At 41.3% G+C, this 17,496-nt stretch overlaps 1 protein-coding gene across 1 annotated transcript in view; it reads left to right on the top strand.

Annotated features, from left to right (window-relative positions):
* LOC102942655 (protein HIRA) overlaps positions 1-17,496 on the top strand; it is a 60,388-nt gene that overhangs the window by 26,572 nt on the left and 16,320 nt on the right. Inside the window, exons 10-16 of the mRNA XM_007054932.4 lie at positions 1,574-1,644; positions 8,314-8,419; positions 9,035-9,262; positions 10,115-10,200; positions 11,426-11,620; positions 12,747-12,917; positions 16,893-17,097. Coding sequence (XP_007054994.2) covers positions 1,574-1,644; positions 8,314-8,419; positions 9,035-9,262; positions 10,115-10,200; positions 11,426-11,620; positions 12,747-12,917; positions 16,893-17,097 — 1,062 coding nt within the window. The remainder of the gene's footprint in view (positions 1-1,573; positions 1,645-8,313; positions 8,420-9,034; positions 9,263-10,114; positions 10,201-11,425; positions 11,621-12,746; positions 12,918-16,892; positions 17,098-17,496) is intronic.

Here is a 17,496-nt window from a genome sequence, read left to right as displayed (position 1 = left end):
ATTTTTTGTCTTCAGAGCAGGGTTTGAGTAGTAAGCAGTAAATAAGCATGGGGCCTCATATTGAATGATGAGGTTAAAAAGGAGTATTGAATAGCCTTCCTCCTATCCCATATTCAGCATACCCTACCATGGAATCTGGCTTCCCCTGAGCTTGCTCTGCAGAATGCAAGGAACATAGTTAGCACAGCCTAGCTGCTGCTGCATTGACTGATCCCCTGCCTGCTTTGTACTGGCCTCAGTCCCCAGCTTCTGCTTTCAGCCAGGAAATAGAGGCAGGGTAGAAAGAACTTTTAAAAAAAGAAAAAAAAAATCCAAGTCTTCAAACATCTGGTTTGACTTTTGTTGTAAAGTCTAAAGTAAAATTATATTTTCAAATTGTGGCTGAGGATAAAAATGGTTATTCCTCCACTTTAATGTAAGATTGACTGGTTTGGAAGCTGTAATAAGGCAGCGAATCGGCTTAAACAAAGTGTATGGGCTCATAATGAGGGACATATGCCAGAACATGCCAGTTGCTACCTGTAATTCCCTGTTTCCTTTCTAAGCAGCCTAAGTGTGATATTTATCCATCAATCACTTAAGTGCATAACACTAAATCTTTCTGGCAAAAATACCAAATAACCGGTGTTTTGTTAATCAAAGTGTCACTTAAGTATGTCCCATTATAGCTCCTAATGGGCCTTGCAGAGATTGGGATCTTGTGCTAGGCACAGCAAAGACACATAGTAAGAGAGAGTGCTTGCCCTGAAGACCTTACAGTCTGAATAGACAAGACCGATAGATGGTGGGAGGGGAAACAGAAACAAAGAGATGAAATAACTCTCTTGGGGTCACACAGCAGGTCTGTGGTAGATCCAAAATAGAACCCAGCTCTACTGAATCCCAGGTAACCTCATTATCCACTAAACCATACTACCTTCTCCTACTTCAGCTTCTGTTAGAGCCAGGTATCTGGGATGCTAAGAATACTGGCTGAGAATTAGAGGTACTGCACCTCTTTGTTTTGGAACAAGTTATGGGAAATTCTTTTGCTTATTCAGTTCTTTATTGTCGTATCAAGTTGATCCATAAATACAGGGTTGGCTGCCCCTCTTTAGGAACAATTGGTAGTTTCCCTTTGTTGTTGACTGGCTTTCCTTACTTACACATTGATAGTCTGAAAGAGAGCGCATTACCCTGATCTATGTTCTGCCTTTCTCTTATGTTGCCAATGAGCAACCTCCTTATCTCAGTTAAGGTTGGAATAGAAGCTCTCTCCAGGGTCTGGAATTACTTTGAATTGGTAGAGAGCTCTACATCTGCAACAGAGAGAGGGCTACTTTGGTCAGAAGATTCAATCTGTTTCAAAAAGTGGGGCTTGAATGTCATACAAACTTTTGAGGGAATGGGCTGTGCTCTATAGAGAAATGACTAACTCCAGGTACACTCCAGATCTTACATCATCAGGCATACAGATAGCATTCCTGCAGGAGGTAAGATTTGGTAAATGCTATTAGATTCTGGAAGAGGATGGGATTATGTGGTTGTGTATAATATTTCTAAATTTCTGTCTCCTGTATTTTTCCATTTTAAGCTCACATGTCTGAAACGACCTTTAGTTGTCATACATGAGCTGTTTGACAAGTCTATCATGGACATCTCATGGTAAGATGGCTTTCTCTTTTGTATAAAAGCTAAAACAAAATATTGTCTACTTCTGTATCTATCTGTTCAGTGGAAGTTTTTATTCTAGTACATTGCAACACTGCTCACATTTTGAGCATAATTTGAGCACCACATCAGTGTGACCTGAAGTTTTTGAAGTTGCAGCAATATCTTTGATAACTCCATTAGTTTTGACTCAACTCTATTATTCCATGTACCAAATAGGCCCTTAGTGTCTCTAGATGAGATGAAAATGTACTACAGAACAGGGAAACTATTTAAATTTGAAATTTTATGTGTTTGGAGTGTATGTGTATCTCCTTGCAGGGGAAGAATAGTGTCTTTGTAACTAAAGGATATAAAATATAATAATAATACAGTGTTATGATGTACCAAGACATTTGTAGAATAAGTTCAGCTTGCTGGAATTTCCTCTTTTGAGCAAGCTGCTACTATTTTGTAACACTTAATGGGCCTGAAGGATTTTACACATATGTAACTTATATACAGTTATTCATTTACACTGATGCAAGCGAGAAGACTCCAGTATGTCATCTCAGTCCCTCTTCTCCCCTCCCAAAAAATCCACAATGGCTCCTATCTCCAAAATGGTTCCCTTTTTTTTTTTTTAACTTGAAGTTCTTTAAGTGTCCATACTTGCTTATGTATCTGTCCCTCCTGGTAGTTTCTCATTCAGAAAATTCAACATAGCTGCTCTATTCTTTAATAAATAATTTAGTTATATCAAAAGTGTTGCAGTGCTATGTAAGAAGGTATGCATTCCTTTGTGGCCGAGTGTAGTGGAAGGGTCAAGTTAAGAGAGTTTCAAATCACAAAGCAAGTATCAAACAGAAAACAATGAAATTATAAAGTACTATAACACCGCCCACCAATCACAGCATAGAACATAGCAACCTTCCAAGCAGGTGTGTTTTTCCCAAGGGCATGTAGTCTAGTGTGGGTTTTGTCCAGAGTTCTGTATTGTGTGGGACATCATGCTTTTCAGCTATCTTCCAGCCCAGGTCCCACTTCCCTGTCCTGCTGCAAGAAGCCTTAGGGTTGCCAGGCATCCAGTTTTTGACTGGAACACCCAGTTGAAAAGGGACCCTGAAGGCTCTGGTCAGCGGGGCTAAGGCAGGCTCCCTGACTCTGTGCAGCTCCCAGAAGTGGCAACAGGTCCCTGTGGCCTCTAGGCACTGGGGCCAGGGAGGCTCTGTGTGCTGGCCCTGCCCCGAGCGCCGGCTCTGCAGCTCCCATTGGCCGGGATCAGCAGCCAATGGGAGCTGTGGGGGCAGCGCCTGCAAGTGTGGGCACCTTGCAGAGCTGCCTGGCCGCACCTCCGCCTAGGGGCCAGACATGCTGGGCGTGTCTGGGAGCAGGGTGGAGCCAGGGCAGGCAGGGAGCCTGCCTTAGCCCCGCTGCACTGCAGACCGGGAGCCGCCTGAGGTAAGTGCCGCCCGGCCGGAGTCCATACCCCAACCCCTTGCCCCAGTCCTGAGTCCCCTCCTGCCCCCAAACTCCCTGCCAGAGCCCGCACTCCAACCCCTTGCCCCAGCCCTAAGCCTCCTCCTGCCCCCCCCAGAGCCTGCACCCCCAGCCAGAGCCCTAACCCCCTCCCACACTCCAACCTCCTGCCCCAGCCCAGTGAAAGTGAGTGAAGCTGGGGGAGAGCGAGCAATGGAGGGAGGGGGACTGCGGTGAGTGGGGGCGGAGCATCAGAGAAGAGGCGGGGCCTCAGGGAAGGGCGCAAGGCGGGGTGTTTGTTTTTGTGCAATTAGAAAGTTGGCAACCCTAAGAAGCCTGCTGTGACCATTTCATGAGCACTGACTCCTCCCTTACTCCAGTGGAGGAGGGGGGTTGGATAGGGGGTGGAGTCCTGGGGGGGGGGGGCAGTTAGGGACAGGGGTCCTAGGAAGGGGCGGTCAGGGGACAAGGAGTGGGGCGGGGGGGTGGATGGATCAGGGGTCCTGGGGGGCCTGTCAAGGGGCGGGGGTGTGGATAGGGGGCAGGGCAGTTGGGTGGTTGGAAAGGGGGTGGGGTCCCGGTGGGGGCGGTTAAGGGCGGGGGTCCCAGGAGGGGGCGGTCAGGGGACAAGGAGCAGGGGGGCGTTGGATGGGTCGGAGGTTCTAAGGGGGGCGGGAAGTGGGAGGGGGCGGATGGGGGGGGCAGGCTGTTTGCGGAGGCACAGCCTTCCCTACCTGGCCCTCCATACCGTTTTGCAACCCCGATGTGGCCCTCGGGCCAAAGCGTTTGCCCACCCCTGCTCTGTGGTGACAGAGCGCACACACACACACACACACACACTCTGCTGCCCGATGTTAGGTCTTGGGAATGACCTGCGTTCAGCAGCGCCATTATGTATTCTGACAGCCTTGCCGCCCTGCCACCATCCATCCCGTCCACCGTGGGCTGCTGTGGTGCGACAGCTGAGGTAGGGAGACGCGCTCGCAATTCTCCACTGTTAGACGTGAGCCAGCCTCTAGCTGTCTGTTGGAGAGAGGCCAAGGTGGCAGCAGCCACCAGCGGCCCCAGCCCTCGCTGCGGCAGGCAGTAAGAGGTGTGTGGTGATGGTGAGGAAAAGGGGCAGGGGCAGAATGGAGGAGGCTGTCCCAGGTTCCTTCACGCAGGCTCCCTCCACCGCTGGACAGCATCACAAGTCCCTAGGCTGCTGCTGACTGCAACCCAGCCGCCCCTCCCTCCCCCCCCGGCTTCTTCAACACCTTCCCCCCACAGCCCTAGCTCTCTTCTCTCCGTAATAAACTCTCTTCCTGCCTCTGGCTCCCTGGCGGCTACTAGCTATCCTCACTCATCTTTGTCTTCCCCTGCTGATGCCCAGGCAGCACGAAGGAAAAGGAAGAAGTAGCCTGACTCTAAAGCAAAGGGGTGAGGAACAGACGGGCACAGGGACAGACTGGAGGCAGCAGGCTGCAGTTATAGGAGAAGGGGGGGAATGGGACTGGCTGCAGGGGGCAGTAGCAGAGGGAGATAGAAACATTGGGGGCAGGGAAGGGCCATGCTTGCGGGGGGATGGTGAAGAACAGGAGCAGCAGGGTCTGTAACCATTAGAGGGCACTCCCCTCAGAACCTAGAATTGAACCCAGAGGAGTGCTGAGATACAGAAATCCTGCTGTCAGCAGTATCTGTGAAACCCACTGGCAAAATATATATCATTCTTCTCTAGTGCCTGGCCCCTACAGAGGATAAAAGATTCTGCTACTATCAACTACTTCATTAGCTCAGGTGGTCAAGGTCTGTGCTGTAAATCTGGAGGTTCAACCCTGCTGATGACCAGTGTGGGGATCATTATGTTTCCACATGATGGAATTTTTTTTTTTTCAGTTTTGTTTTTTTAAACCTAGAAAATTACATTTTAAAAACTACATTAAAAGAATGTTAAGGTTGCAAAATCAAGAGATACCAGAATTGAAGTTGCAAATACAATCTTAATTCAGCCTTCTTGTGTGTTATGATGCAGTCTTTAATTACATGATCCCCTACTATATTTTCCACAGGACCCCTGCCTCATTCAGTTCATAGGATGGGTGGTGCTCTGGGCATGTATCAGGGTTGTATAGTGAATGAGGTGGTTGTCTTTAGAACCTTTGTCTCATTTATTGCAGAAGTTGGAAGGTGTGTGGTGAATGAGGCAAGAGAAAGGTTGGTCGCATGGTTAAAGCCCTAGACAACTGGATTCTATCCCTGCCTCTGCCACAGCATTCCTATGTGATGCTGGACAAGTCACTTAAACTAAAACTTTCACAGATGGCCAGTATGTATTTCCCAGTTTTCGGGTGCCCAAACTGAGGCACACTGAGCCTGATTCGCAGAAGTTTTGAGCACTTACAGCTGCACCTGAAGTCACTGGGAGCTGTGCTTTGAACATATAAAGTGCTATAATAATGCCCCCCATCTGTAAAATTGAAAATATTAATACCAGCTCACCGTAGGGGTGTATCCTGAGGATAAATCCACTAATGATTGTGGACTACTCAGATGCTATGGTGATGAGTGCCATAAAAATGAGGAAATTAATAATAATAGTAATAATAATTTTGTCTTCAGAGCAGGGTTTGAATAGTAAGCAGTAAATAAGCATGGGGCCATGTATTGAATGTTGAGGATAAAAAGGAGTACTGAATAGCTACCCATTCAGTGAGCGCAGTCCAATCTATGCACTGAATGAGGCAGGAGGTCCTCTGGGGAAAAAATAGTATGTGAACATGTAATTGAAGACTATCGTAATGCATATGAACGAGAGGGCCGAATTAAGGTTGGACAGGCCACCTTAATTCTATCATAGTTACTTCTGAGTGCTTGACTTTGCAACCTTAATGTTCTTTTAAGATAGTTTTTAATGCAATATATTTTGTACCTTGCAGTTCTATTGAGCCTTTCATTTGAGGATATCTAACATTTGTTAAGTTTCCTACCACCCCTGTAAAGTAGGTAATAAGTAGTGTTCCCATAATAGAGGGTATAGAGGACCACTGGGAATTGTGCACCCATACCGATATACCTATAATAGACCTGAAAGCTGTTTACTCAGGCAGCAGAATATGTACAGTTTGGTCAGGTGTCTGTATGCCTTCTCCATGGATCTTACTGTCAAATTCAATAATATTTCCTGTAGAGATTTCCATCAAAAGACTTCAAAACATTTTACTTACATTAATGAATTAAGGCTGGTGCACTAAGTAGTATAATTGCATGAAGGAGTGCCTTGGTTTTTGTGCTGCTGTAGTATAGCAGCTTTGTGTAGTTTCGTTACCTATTCAAAGAAAAGGCTGCCTCGTCTGCAAGTTACACCTTTTTCAGTGTTATAAAGTCTTTAGAAGCAATATCTGGTTAACATTTTTGAGTGTATGGGTAAATGTTCTTGTGGGATATTTGAGAGAGACAGTAAGTGATCAGCAGAAAGCTTCTTGCTTTATATCCTGTTTAGAAAATCAAATTTGTTTGGCTAAAATCTTAGTAATACGGAACCATTCCCAGAAGTGCAGTTTCAGTCTTGTACCCGGGTCTAAAATCATACTGACCTGGATCAAGGAAATCTGAAATGTACATACTGCCAGAACTGTCTGAGTGTTCTCTATTTTAGAGTTGTAAATTTGTACCTATCACTCTTCTATCTGAGCACCATTACATTTTCCATAATCTTTTCCAAAAAGGGAGATAAGACATTGGTCTATATTATTTATTATTTTATTGTGGAAGCACTTAAGAGCCCAAGTTTGCTAGGTTCTGTACAAACACAGAACAAAAAGTGACATTGTCAATGTCCAGTGATGGATCCTTGCATATGGTTTTACTGGTGCCTTCCTGATGTTCATCTGGCATTGTACCCTCAGACAGAGGCACTGACTATCTTCATCATCAGTGGATATCTACACTATCCCAATGTTTATATCTGAATCCAAGAATTTTTTATCTGTCCAGCAAGCAGAAAACTTATTAGGAGAAACTTGACTCGCTTTCCAGTTGGGAGTTTGGGTTATCTAAGTTACCTACTATCTGGGACAATATGACTGGGTGTGGCACTGCAGATTCTATTGTAAAGACAAAGAAACTTTTCTTTGTGTCTCATGCAGCCATGATACATGTTTTTAAAAAATTGTTTGCAATTGGGCTGACTCAGCAGGACTTCTGCCATCAACGCTCTGCTGTCGTCATTTAATCTGTGGCACATCATCTGTAAGTTTCTGTTACCTGTTAGGGGGAAAACTGAATTTAGAAGCAACTGGATCAGTGGTCAAGGCCTCTTCTAGGAAAAAAAACCCCAAGTCTCTAAATAATGGGCCACATTTGGAAGGTTATTGCCTTATAAGGGCCACAAGGGCTTTTTTTAAAAAAAAATTAGTTTACAGACACTGTTGAGGCCCCCAGAAAAATGCTGGTATAGTGCATATGCTGTGTACCAGAGTAGTGAGGCCTCTGTGTGCAGTATACTAAAGAGAAAAACAAAAATCTCTGGCCTAAACCAGAGACTATTGCGCTAGTTCCAGGCTCCATCTGGCTTCTATTATTGCTGACACCACAGAGGGATGGAATCGCAATGGAGCAGAGATGGCTGGTCATCATTCAGCTTGTATATCTTCTCCCCCACACTCTCTGTATGTCTTTTCTGTGTAGATTGTAAGCTCTTTGGGGCAGTGACTGTCTACCACTCTGTTTGCCTTACATAGTGGCCCCCATTCTTGATTGAATCCTACACATTACCGTAGTACTGTGATTCTCAGTGCCTAAAAAGAGAAGCTTTTTAGTTGCTTATGTGCTGAATGCTGCCCTTAGCCCAATTAGTGGGCATATTTAGCACATACTTTCTGAAGCAAATAAATTTGTATTCTTGCTTTTTGGTTCACCTTTAGTACTTAACATTTTAAATTCTTCCAGTTTTATCCCTAGTCTTGGTTTTCCACAGTCCTGTTCATTAATGTGGGTGAGCACCATGTTCAAAAACACATGCATGTATGTAGTCACTGGTTATCAAACATAGTCCCTTGACTATCCCATGTTGCCCCACTTCTGTGATCACTTCAGTAGTTTCTGGTGTAATAAATTTTATGCTAACCATTTATTTTTACAGTAAAACATCTATGGATTGCATAAATGCAACAAAGAAAACTTTTTAAAACTCATGGATTCAAAACAAAGATCTTTACTGTCTTTCAGGACCTTAAATGGACTTGGGATCTTGGTGTGTTCCATGGACGGATCAGTGGCCTTTTTGGACTTTTCCCAGGATGAACTTGGAGATCCACTTAGTGAGGAGGAGAAGGTACTATGAGCTCTCAGGACAAATGTGATCATCCATTCTTTTTCATTTCAATAATATTCTCAAAACTGTTCATAGAAGCTTGTAGTTGACTGATTTTCATATTATAGAAAAATGTGGTCTTGTCTGCTTTCCAAAACCAGGGAGTTTTTTTGTAAAGTCAGCCATCAAGTTCAGAAACAACTTGCGGTATTAAGTATCCTTTCCAGAGTAGAAACTGTCTTGGCAAATACCCATTTGCTTACATTGCATTATACATCTGAAACATTTGTCTGGCCTAAGTAGTAAGGAGTGACTTCCTGATTTCAAAATTATGGTTTAAGATTACTCTTATGAGCTTGTATGTAAGTCTTTTTAACGTACTTTGCTATCAGCTGGATTTTTCCCCTTATCGCTGCTAGCAACGGAAGTTTTGCTGCCCTAGTTAAGTTAGTTAATGAGTTGGATGTTATCTAAAAATATAACGAGAGAAAATTTTTTTTGAATGATGTGTAAATAGTACTGAAGGCACTTGTATATTGATGCTAATAGATATGTATAATGTCTGTGTAGCACAATCACTGATGTATTGCTAGCAGTTGTAATCAGGTTTTGTTTTTACATTTTTAACACCCATAGAGCAACATTCATCAGTCCACCTATGGTAAAAGCTTAGCAATAATGACTGAGGCTCAGTTGTCTACTACCATTATTGAGAATCCAGAGATGCTGAAGTATCAACAGAGACAGCAACAGCAGCAGATGGAGCAGAAGAATGCAGCAATACGGGAAGCAGCAGGGACTGCAACAGCAGCTCCCAAAGTGGCGAGCATGGTTAATGGTGAGAGTTTGGAGGACATTAGAAAGGTAGGCCTTTTGAATGGTGGTTTTATAGTATCCAGTACAAATTTGATAATTATCTAATTAGAGAGAGCCGGTGGGTGAGGTAATATCTTTTATTGGACCAGCTTCTGTTGGTGAGAGAGACAAGCTTTTGAGCTTACACAGAGCTCTTCTTCAGGTCTGGGAAAGGTACTCAGAGTGTCACAGCTAAATACAAGGTGGAGCAGATTGTTTAGTGTATGAAGTTAATATGGTGTAAGAGACTATTCACAGTGAAATGAGCCGTTATGACTTCTGCAGTCCTAGGACAAAGCAGGGTTAGTGGTTTATAGATTGTTGTAATGAGCCATAAATCCAGTGTCTTTATTAAGTCCATGATCTTTTAGTGTCTAACAAAGTTATGAATGTAAACTCCCAGGCTCATCTTTTGAAAGTGTTGTGCAGGTTTCCTTTGAGGTTGAGTACTGAGAGGTCAGATATGAAGTGATGGTTTTGTGAAAAGTGTTCTACCTTGTATTTAGCTCTGATTTATTGTTTGTATTATGGTGGTGTCTAAGAGCACCAATCACAGATCTGGGCTCCATTGTGTTAGAGATTAAACAAACTCTTATTAAAAGACAATCCTTGCTCCATGGAGTTTATGGTCCTAAAAGCCCCATTTGTTTGTGATGACAGGAAGGCAGATCGAGTGAGAGTGTGTGCAAATATTTGGGGCCTCTTTGGTTCAGAAACGCAGTTGAAAAAAAAGAAATCTTCCCTACAATAAAGGATATAATTATTGATGACCATTTTTCATTTCATTGCACCTAACCGGAGTCTTGTGTCAACTGGAGAAAGCATTCATTTTAACATTATTTTCTCCCCTTCCCCCAACAGAATCTTTTAAAGAAACAAGTTGAAACACGGACTGCAGATGGCCGGAGGCGGATCACACCTCTCTGCATAGCTCAGCTGGACACTGGGTATACTTTGAAATTTTACTTTTCTTATCTCCCTTGACCTTTTCATCTACTTATTCCAGTTCACACTGGCAAAATTTAGGTCCATCTTAAACCCACTGCATATTATAATACCTTATATTTAAGAACTTTTAAGATGAATTGATTTCAAAGTGCTTTATAATGATCACTTTACCTACCATTAAAATGCAGCTACTTCTAGGGTAGAAAGTGGCAGCTGGGTTCTGTGAAAATAATACTGCAGAATAGTTTAAAGAAAGAGAAGTGAAAATCATTTCAAATTAAATACACAGACATTTAGGTGAGAAGAATGTAATAATCCCACTTGGAATTTGGCTGGTATGTGATTGCGATTTTGTTCCAGCACATTCCAAGAGCTATGGGATCTTGAATGACTGAGTGGTCCCATCCTTGGTTTCCTGTCTCATCCAAAAAATGTTTTTTCCTCTTCTAGGAATATACTGTGTATTGAATCCTTCAGTGTTTTAGATTATCTGGATTTGTGTCCTCAGAATGAGCAGCTTTAGCTATTGTTTTTGGAAGAGGGAAGGTCATGGAAAAAAGATCCCAAGATCAGAGCCACGAGAGAAAAATAAACTCCCTTTTCCAAGGACTTGTTATACTTCTGTCGTCCAAAGCAATTTCTGAAGCATGTGTCTACATCCTGTGTAATCATGCCAGTCATGATTTGAACTCGGTAGCTGGCTTTTGCTGGAAATATCCTGCATACAGTTGTGAAAATCTGCATTTATCCCAGTGTTCTCTTAATAGTAAGATTTGAGAGCCAGTCTGGAATGGTTAGTCTTAAGACATAGGTTTTCTCCCATAAAAAAAAAACAGCTCGTACTGTTAACTTCAACAGGACTAAACTAATGTTTTGCATCTGTCAACTAACACTATAAAAACTCTTTAACTTAAAACATGTTTTCACCAGAAATGGGAGAGCTCCCTTTCTTTGTTCTTCAGCTGTACACAAACAAATATTACCCCAAAGCAATGCGTATTCCGTCTGCCTCATTAATTAACAGAGGTAAACCGCAAAGCACCACACTGGCCTACATTGCAGTAGAGATGAGAGAAAAATATATTGAAAAAATGGAGGGGTTTTTAAGTGTGTCTATGTATATACACACACAAGTGATATTAAAGTTAAATTAAAATACTTCTTTAAAAACTACTAATTTTTAAAAAATCGTATGTACTTGCTTTTAATCTTTTTTTGATATAGGGATTTTTCAACAGCATTCTTCAATAGTATCCCGATATCTGGATCTCTGGCTGGCTCAATGATGTCTTCTCAAAGTAATCAGCAACTGATGTCATTAGATTCCAATGCAACCAATTCCCTCTGCACTTCAAAGCCTTCTCTAGAACCACTGGCAGCCAGTATAAAACCAACAGATGACACAATCAATAAAGATGGGTCAGTGTTTGCAAGAGGTTTCATTTCTTTTAACCTATATGACTTTTCCTTCATATTTCTCTAAATGAACAGTTGCTAAAGTGATTTCCTGACAGAAAATATTAATTGAGAATCTAATATTGTCTTGCATACTTCAGGATTTTATTAATATTCAGTTACTCTTTTAATAGTGGTGGGAACTAATTATACCAAACCCATGTTTTTTGTGAAGTCAGTTTATCCTTGTTAACATCCAGTGCGCACCACTATGCGGCACTTACTAAGAAGTCAACTAGCATGAACACTTCTGTTTTCCTTGAGGAAATGCATCCATTGTTGGATTGAGCTTTGAGTTGGGATATAACTAGTAGCTTTAAAACGCTGCAGTTTACTTAATTAACCCTCCCAGGGCTGAACAAATCCCTAGGCATGCACTGGAAATGCTCTTCCCCAGTGAAGTAAGATGTATTTTGGTTGTTATCCACTGGAGTAACTACTAAATCATCCTTACAAACACTGAGCTGCTATTAGTAAAAGATTGCAGCCCCCTTAAAACATCTTTATTCACTCTAAATTGAGTATTTTAAAAGTGCGCAAACCTTATTTAGATGATTTTTTGTGATGTAAGGTTCTGTTGTGTGGTTCAAAGAGTGTTTGCAAGAACCAGGTTATGTGGCTTGAACTGTAGTGTAGGCAACAGCTAGGCTTGTGTGTAAAATTTTCAGTCTGCTACAGCAAAATAAATTTGCAGTGGAGACCTACAGATCATTTCATGCTGTTCCACTGCATATACATAATCGCTAATTTATTGTACTTGGACACTACATGCCTACAGATAATATGTATTTTTAATCAAGGAATGAGAATTATAAAGAATGAATCAGTTGGATATAGCTAGATGAAAAGCCTTTATGCAGCAGCATTAAGATTTCAACTCTCAGATCTATTATAAACAATTTTTGAGAGTAGAGGATATTGACACGTGAAAGGATGTGGTGTATTTTAATTCACACATGTCCAAGAGTGGCCAATTTAATGAAACTTGTAATCCATGTGGGAGGTTTTGATAAATGCTGATGTATTTTTGAGTACTACACAATTCCAAATATATTTTCAATCTTTGTTTTTCTCTTTCCTCCTTTAATAGTATAAATGCTACCTCTGCTTCAGCTGCTCCCCCTGTATCATCTTCCTCTGTGCTAACAACTCCATCTAAGATTGAACCAATGAAAGCGTTTGACTCGAGATTCACAGAACGATCCAAAGCCACCTCAGGGACTTCTGCTGTAATAAATACAAATCAGACTGCCATAGACAGGTAAGTGATGGTACAGGGCAGGAGAGGGCACACAAGCAGACAGTGTTAAAACAATATGATTCTCTGAGGTATGGATGCATCAGTGCTGGGATTCTGGAGATTAACTCAGATCTCTATAGAAGGGGGCAATGAAAAAGAGCTACTAGTAAGAAAGATTTTCTGAGGTAACATTATCCATGGATACTCATATTTATGTTTTCAGCCTGAAGCATATGGGACCAAAAAAACTCTTCAGATCTTCCTTAGTTAAAACTTTTGTTTCAAGATAAAATCATTGCATGTGAGGTCTTCATGGAAGACAATAAAATCTAGCCTGCCTGTACCAGGGAGTTCCATCTCAACCTAAATTACATTACATGGAAAATAGATCCCAATGGCTGCAGACATATTTCAGTTTTGTGCTGAGAACCTTGTACAGGCGATACATTTTCTTTTCAAGTATTTGTCTGTGGAGCCACATGATCAGAGTCGAGAAACCTTTCAGTTTGGTGATGTGAGTGTGCACAGACAGACCGCTTAAGAAATTGTGTAGAAGGTTAGTGTCTTGCCAGCGAGCTATGTAGTCACCCCATTTACAATAAATACAGCGGTTTTTTTCCTGTCCCATATTTCCTCCCATAAAACTGTCCTTTTGCTTAAAACAAACAAACAAAAAACAAAACATCCCCCACAAAAAACAAAAAATCCCCCACTATTCCGGAGGATTGGAAGGTAGCAAATTTTGTACCTGTATTTTAAAAAAGGCTCATGAAGTGATCTGAGGAATTATAGACCTAATCCTTACATCTATACCTGGCAAATTGCTTGAAACAATAATTAAACACCTGGAATAATAAAACACCTGGAAGATCATTATATGATAGGGTCTAACCAGCATGGTTTCTGCAAAGGAATATTGTATCTCACTAATCTTAAAATTCTTTGCATGTGTCAATAAAGTAGTGGATAAAGGAAAATCAGTGGATATAATTTATTTAGACTGCTGATAGGCCTTGGACAAGTTCCTTCATGCAAGATGCTACTAAAAAAGCTAACTAGTCATGGAGTGAGAGGCAAAGTATTGTCAGGGATCAAAAACTGGCTAAAAGACAGAAAACAAAGATTAGGATTAAATGGTCAATTGTAATTCATAGCAAAAGGTTTGAAGTGGGTGCCTCAAGTTTCATACTAGGTCCTGTGTTGTTTAGCACAGGGGCTCTCAACCTTTCCAGACTAGTGTACCCCTTTCAGGAGTCTGATTTGTCTTGTGTGCCCCAAGTTTCACCTCACTTAAAAATTACTTGCTTATAAAATCAGACATAAAAATACAAAAGTGTCCCAGTAGACTAGTACTTAACAGTTGTTCACGCTCTCATTTCTACCACGTAATTATGAAATCAATCAATTGGAATATAAATATTGTACTTACATTTCAGTGTATAGTATACAGAGCAGTATAAACAAGTCATTGTATGAAATTTTAGTTTGTCCTGACTTCGCTAGTGCTTTTTATATAGCCAGTTTAAAACTAGGCAGATATCTAGATGATGTATCCCCTGGAAGACCTCTGCGTACTCCCAAGGGTACATTTATCCCTGGTTGAGAATCAATGGTTTAACATATGTACTAATTACCTGGAAAGAAGTATGGTGAGTAATGAGGTAGAACAATTCGCAGCTGAGACATGGTTATTTTCAGATACTTAGGACCAAACAGGATTGTGATGACCTTCAGAGAGATCTAAACAAGCTGAGTCTATGGGCAACATTGTGGTAAATGAAATTCAGTGTCAGTAAATACAAAGTGTAATGCACATTGGAGGAAAATAATTAAACTACTCTGACACCTTACAGGGTTCTAAATTATCTGTATCAACTCAAGAAAGGGGCCTGGGTTTCATCATAGTCATTGAAGACCTGTTTTATGTGACGCTGTGGTCAAAAAAGCAAACAAGATGTTAGGGTACCTAAGGAATGGGCTTGTGAATAATATGGAGGATGTTATAATGCAATTACACAGAGACTATGATCATGCAATTATATACATCAATGCTGTGGCCTCATTTGGAATAGTGTGTGCAGTACTGGTCACGCTATCTCAAAAAGGGATATTGTGGAACTGGGGATCGGAGGAAAGCAACAAGAATGATCATGGGCTTGGAAAAATTCTCATATAAAGAGAGATGGAAAAGAATGTGATTGTTTGTCTTAGAAAGGGGATGCATAAGTGGTACACAATAAAAGTATATAAAATAACGAATGGTCTAGAGAAGGTAGATCAGGAACTTTTGTTCTGCCTGTCTCCTTACATAAGAGCAATGGACAAGCAATGAAAATTAAAGAAGGCAAATTCAAAACAAGTAAACACACAATATGTAATTAGCCTGTGGAACTCATTGTCATAGGATTTTTTTGAGGCGAAGAACTTAGCAAGATTCAAAAAGGGAGTCAACATTTATATTGATATCAGGAGTATCCAGAGTTTTCAAATTAATAACAAAAATTTGAAAAGGCTATTAAACCTCATGTTTTAGGCCTGGAGCCAATCTCTAACTACTAGAAACCAGGATGACATACTATGGGGGGCAGATTACCCCCCATCTGCATACTGTGGGATTCTTAAACATTCCTCTGAAGCATCTGGTTCTGGCCATTGTGAGAGACAGGACACTGGACTAGCAAAATTTGGGTCTGATCCAGTAGGGCAGTTCCTGTGTCTTTAATGGGTATGTTTGCCCAGAGTCAGTTGCGTGGCAAACTGGTCCACATGTATGTGTGTGAGGTACATTGTCTTTTCTGCCCACTTCCCAAAGTCAGAAGGGACATTGGTTGGGTACCCCTGTGAGTGAGTGAGGTAAACAGTAGTATCCCAACTTACAGCTTGGGAAGGTTGAGGGACAGCGAGGTGGTCACTTGTCTGAGAGTCCCTGTGATCTATTATCATGGCATAGGGCTGGGTATCAGGAGACCTAAATTCTCATCATGATACTGATGTTCTGTATGATGTTGGACAAAAGTCATTTAACCTCTCTGAGTCTCTTTCTAGCCAGTAAAATGGGAGTAACAATATTTACTCTTGAGGGGGTGTTGTGAAGCCTATCTAATGTTTCCTATGTGCTACTTAAATGCAAAGAATTATGGACAAACAGCAGTGGAACTGGGAATAGAAATCACTCCCCATCTTTTACTCATTTCTGTGTTATGTGGAGAAGAAAGAGAGGAGAACTACTCTTAAAATTCCTTGCATGTTTAGATCAACACAAGATGAAAAATTCCCTTCCTCCCACCCTTCCCAGGTAAACATCTTGGAAAGCTGGGGGGTAGGGAGAGGCTGCAAAAAAGGTTTTTATTACAACCTTAACAATAACTATGATTCCTGATGCTCATCATAATGTGTGTATATATGTGCATTGAAAGCCATTGCTTCAGAGATGTCAAGCATGCTGTACATGTTAATTTACAGCCCTTGTGTTCTTTTCATTTGCAAGCTTGCTACTGTCAGTTTATTCTCTTCCACCTCCCGCGCTTTGCCCATCCTCCTGCCCCTAATGGAATCACTCCATTTCAGCTGTAATGGAAACCAGTCTCTCTACGCAAAACTCTAGTTGTGTCATCTGATTTGGATATTATAATTGCTCTTCATGTGGTACAGTATCCATTAAATGGTAAAATAAAAGTTTTGTTTTTTTTTTAAAAAGTATCTCGGATTGCTGAATAATGTGTTCGTGCAAGCCACCACACCCTAGTTTACTATTTGCTTTTTAAGCAGAAAATTTACTTGAAGCTGCATTTTGTGTGTTCCATATTTGCACTTGCATAAAGGATTGGGTAGCCTTTTCTTACCTTAATTTTTTTCCTCTGCACTTTTTCAGATATATTCAAACAAGCCTAAGAACGCATCTGATGCTTAGCTTGAAAGCAAATAGAGGGTAGATGGGTGGCAGCTTTGAGTACAGCTTATGTAAATTATTAAACAAATAGTTTACTTTTTATGCAGATTGAAAGATCAGAATTTAATTAAAGAGAATAAGCCCAAGGATATCCTGGAGAGCAGCAGTGACAGTGAGGAGAAGATTCCAGCTACTAAACCGCTGTCACTGCCCAAGCGTAAACTAGAACTTGAGGCAGAAACAGTAGAAAAGAAGAAAAAAGGCAGGCCTCGGAAGGACTCCAGACTCGTACCTGTGACTTTAACTGTTCAGGTAATCAGTATGTCAATAATTTAATTAATGTGCATAGTATTAGTATTTATGGTTTCTACTATTCATTTACTAAAGCAAAATGTTGTCCTTGCATTAAATCAGACAAAAGGTGGTCAAGTGAAACCAGGAGTGCTAAGGTTTCTCAAAATTTTGAAGCTAGTCCTCTTGCTTGCTTTTTACCTAATTCTTAAGGTTTTAAAATGAAGGTGCACGTAATGTAACAAATCTGTATACTGTGCGCATACAAATATTGCAGTCACTAGCTAAACAGTATGTATGTAGTATTGGAGTTAGATGCAGGACTTGGCTTCAAAAAACACAGATGCCTGCTGCTTGAACTACATGATAAATTTCATCAGCTGTCAGCAGTATGATTCAAGAGGGTGAAGTAATTATAAG

This window comes from Chelonia mydas, chromosome 15 (genome assembly GCF_015237465.2).
Source record: "Chelonia mydas isolate rCheMyd1 chromosome 15, rCheMyd1.pri.v2, whole genome shotgun sequence".
Taxonomy (NCBI): Eukaryota; Metazoa; Chordata; order Testudines; family Cheloniidae; genus Chelonia; species Chelonia mydas.
Note: the sequence above shows the minus strand (reverse complement) of the source record. Positions and strands in the feature narration are given on the sequence as shown.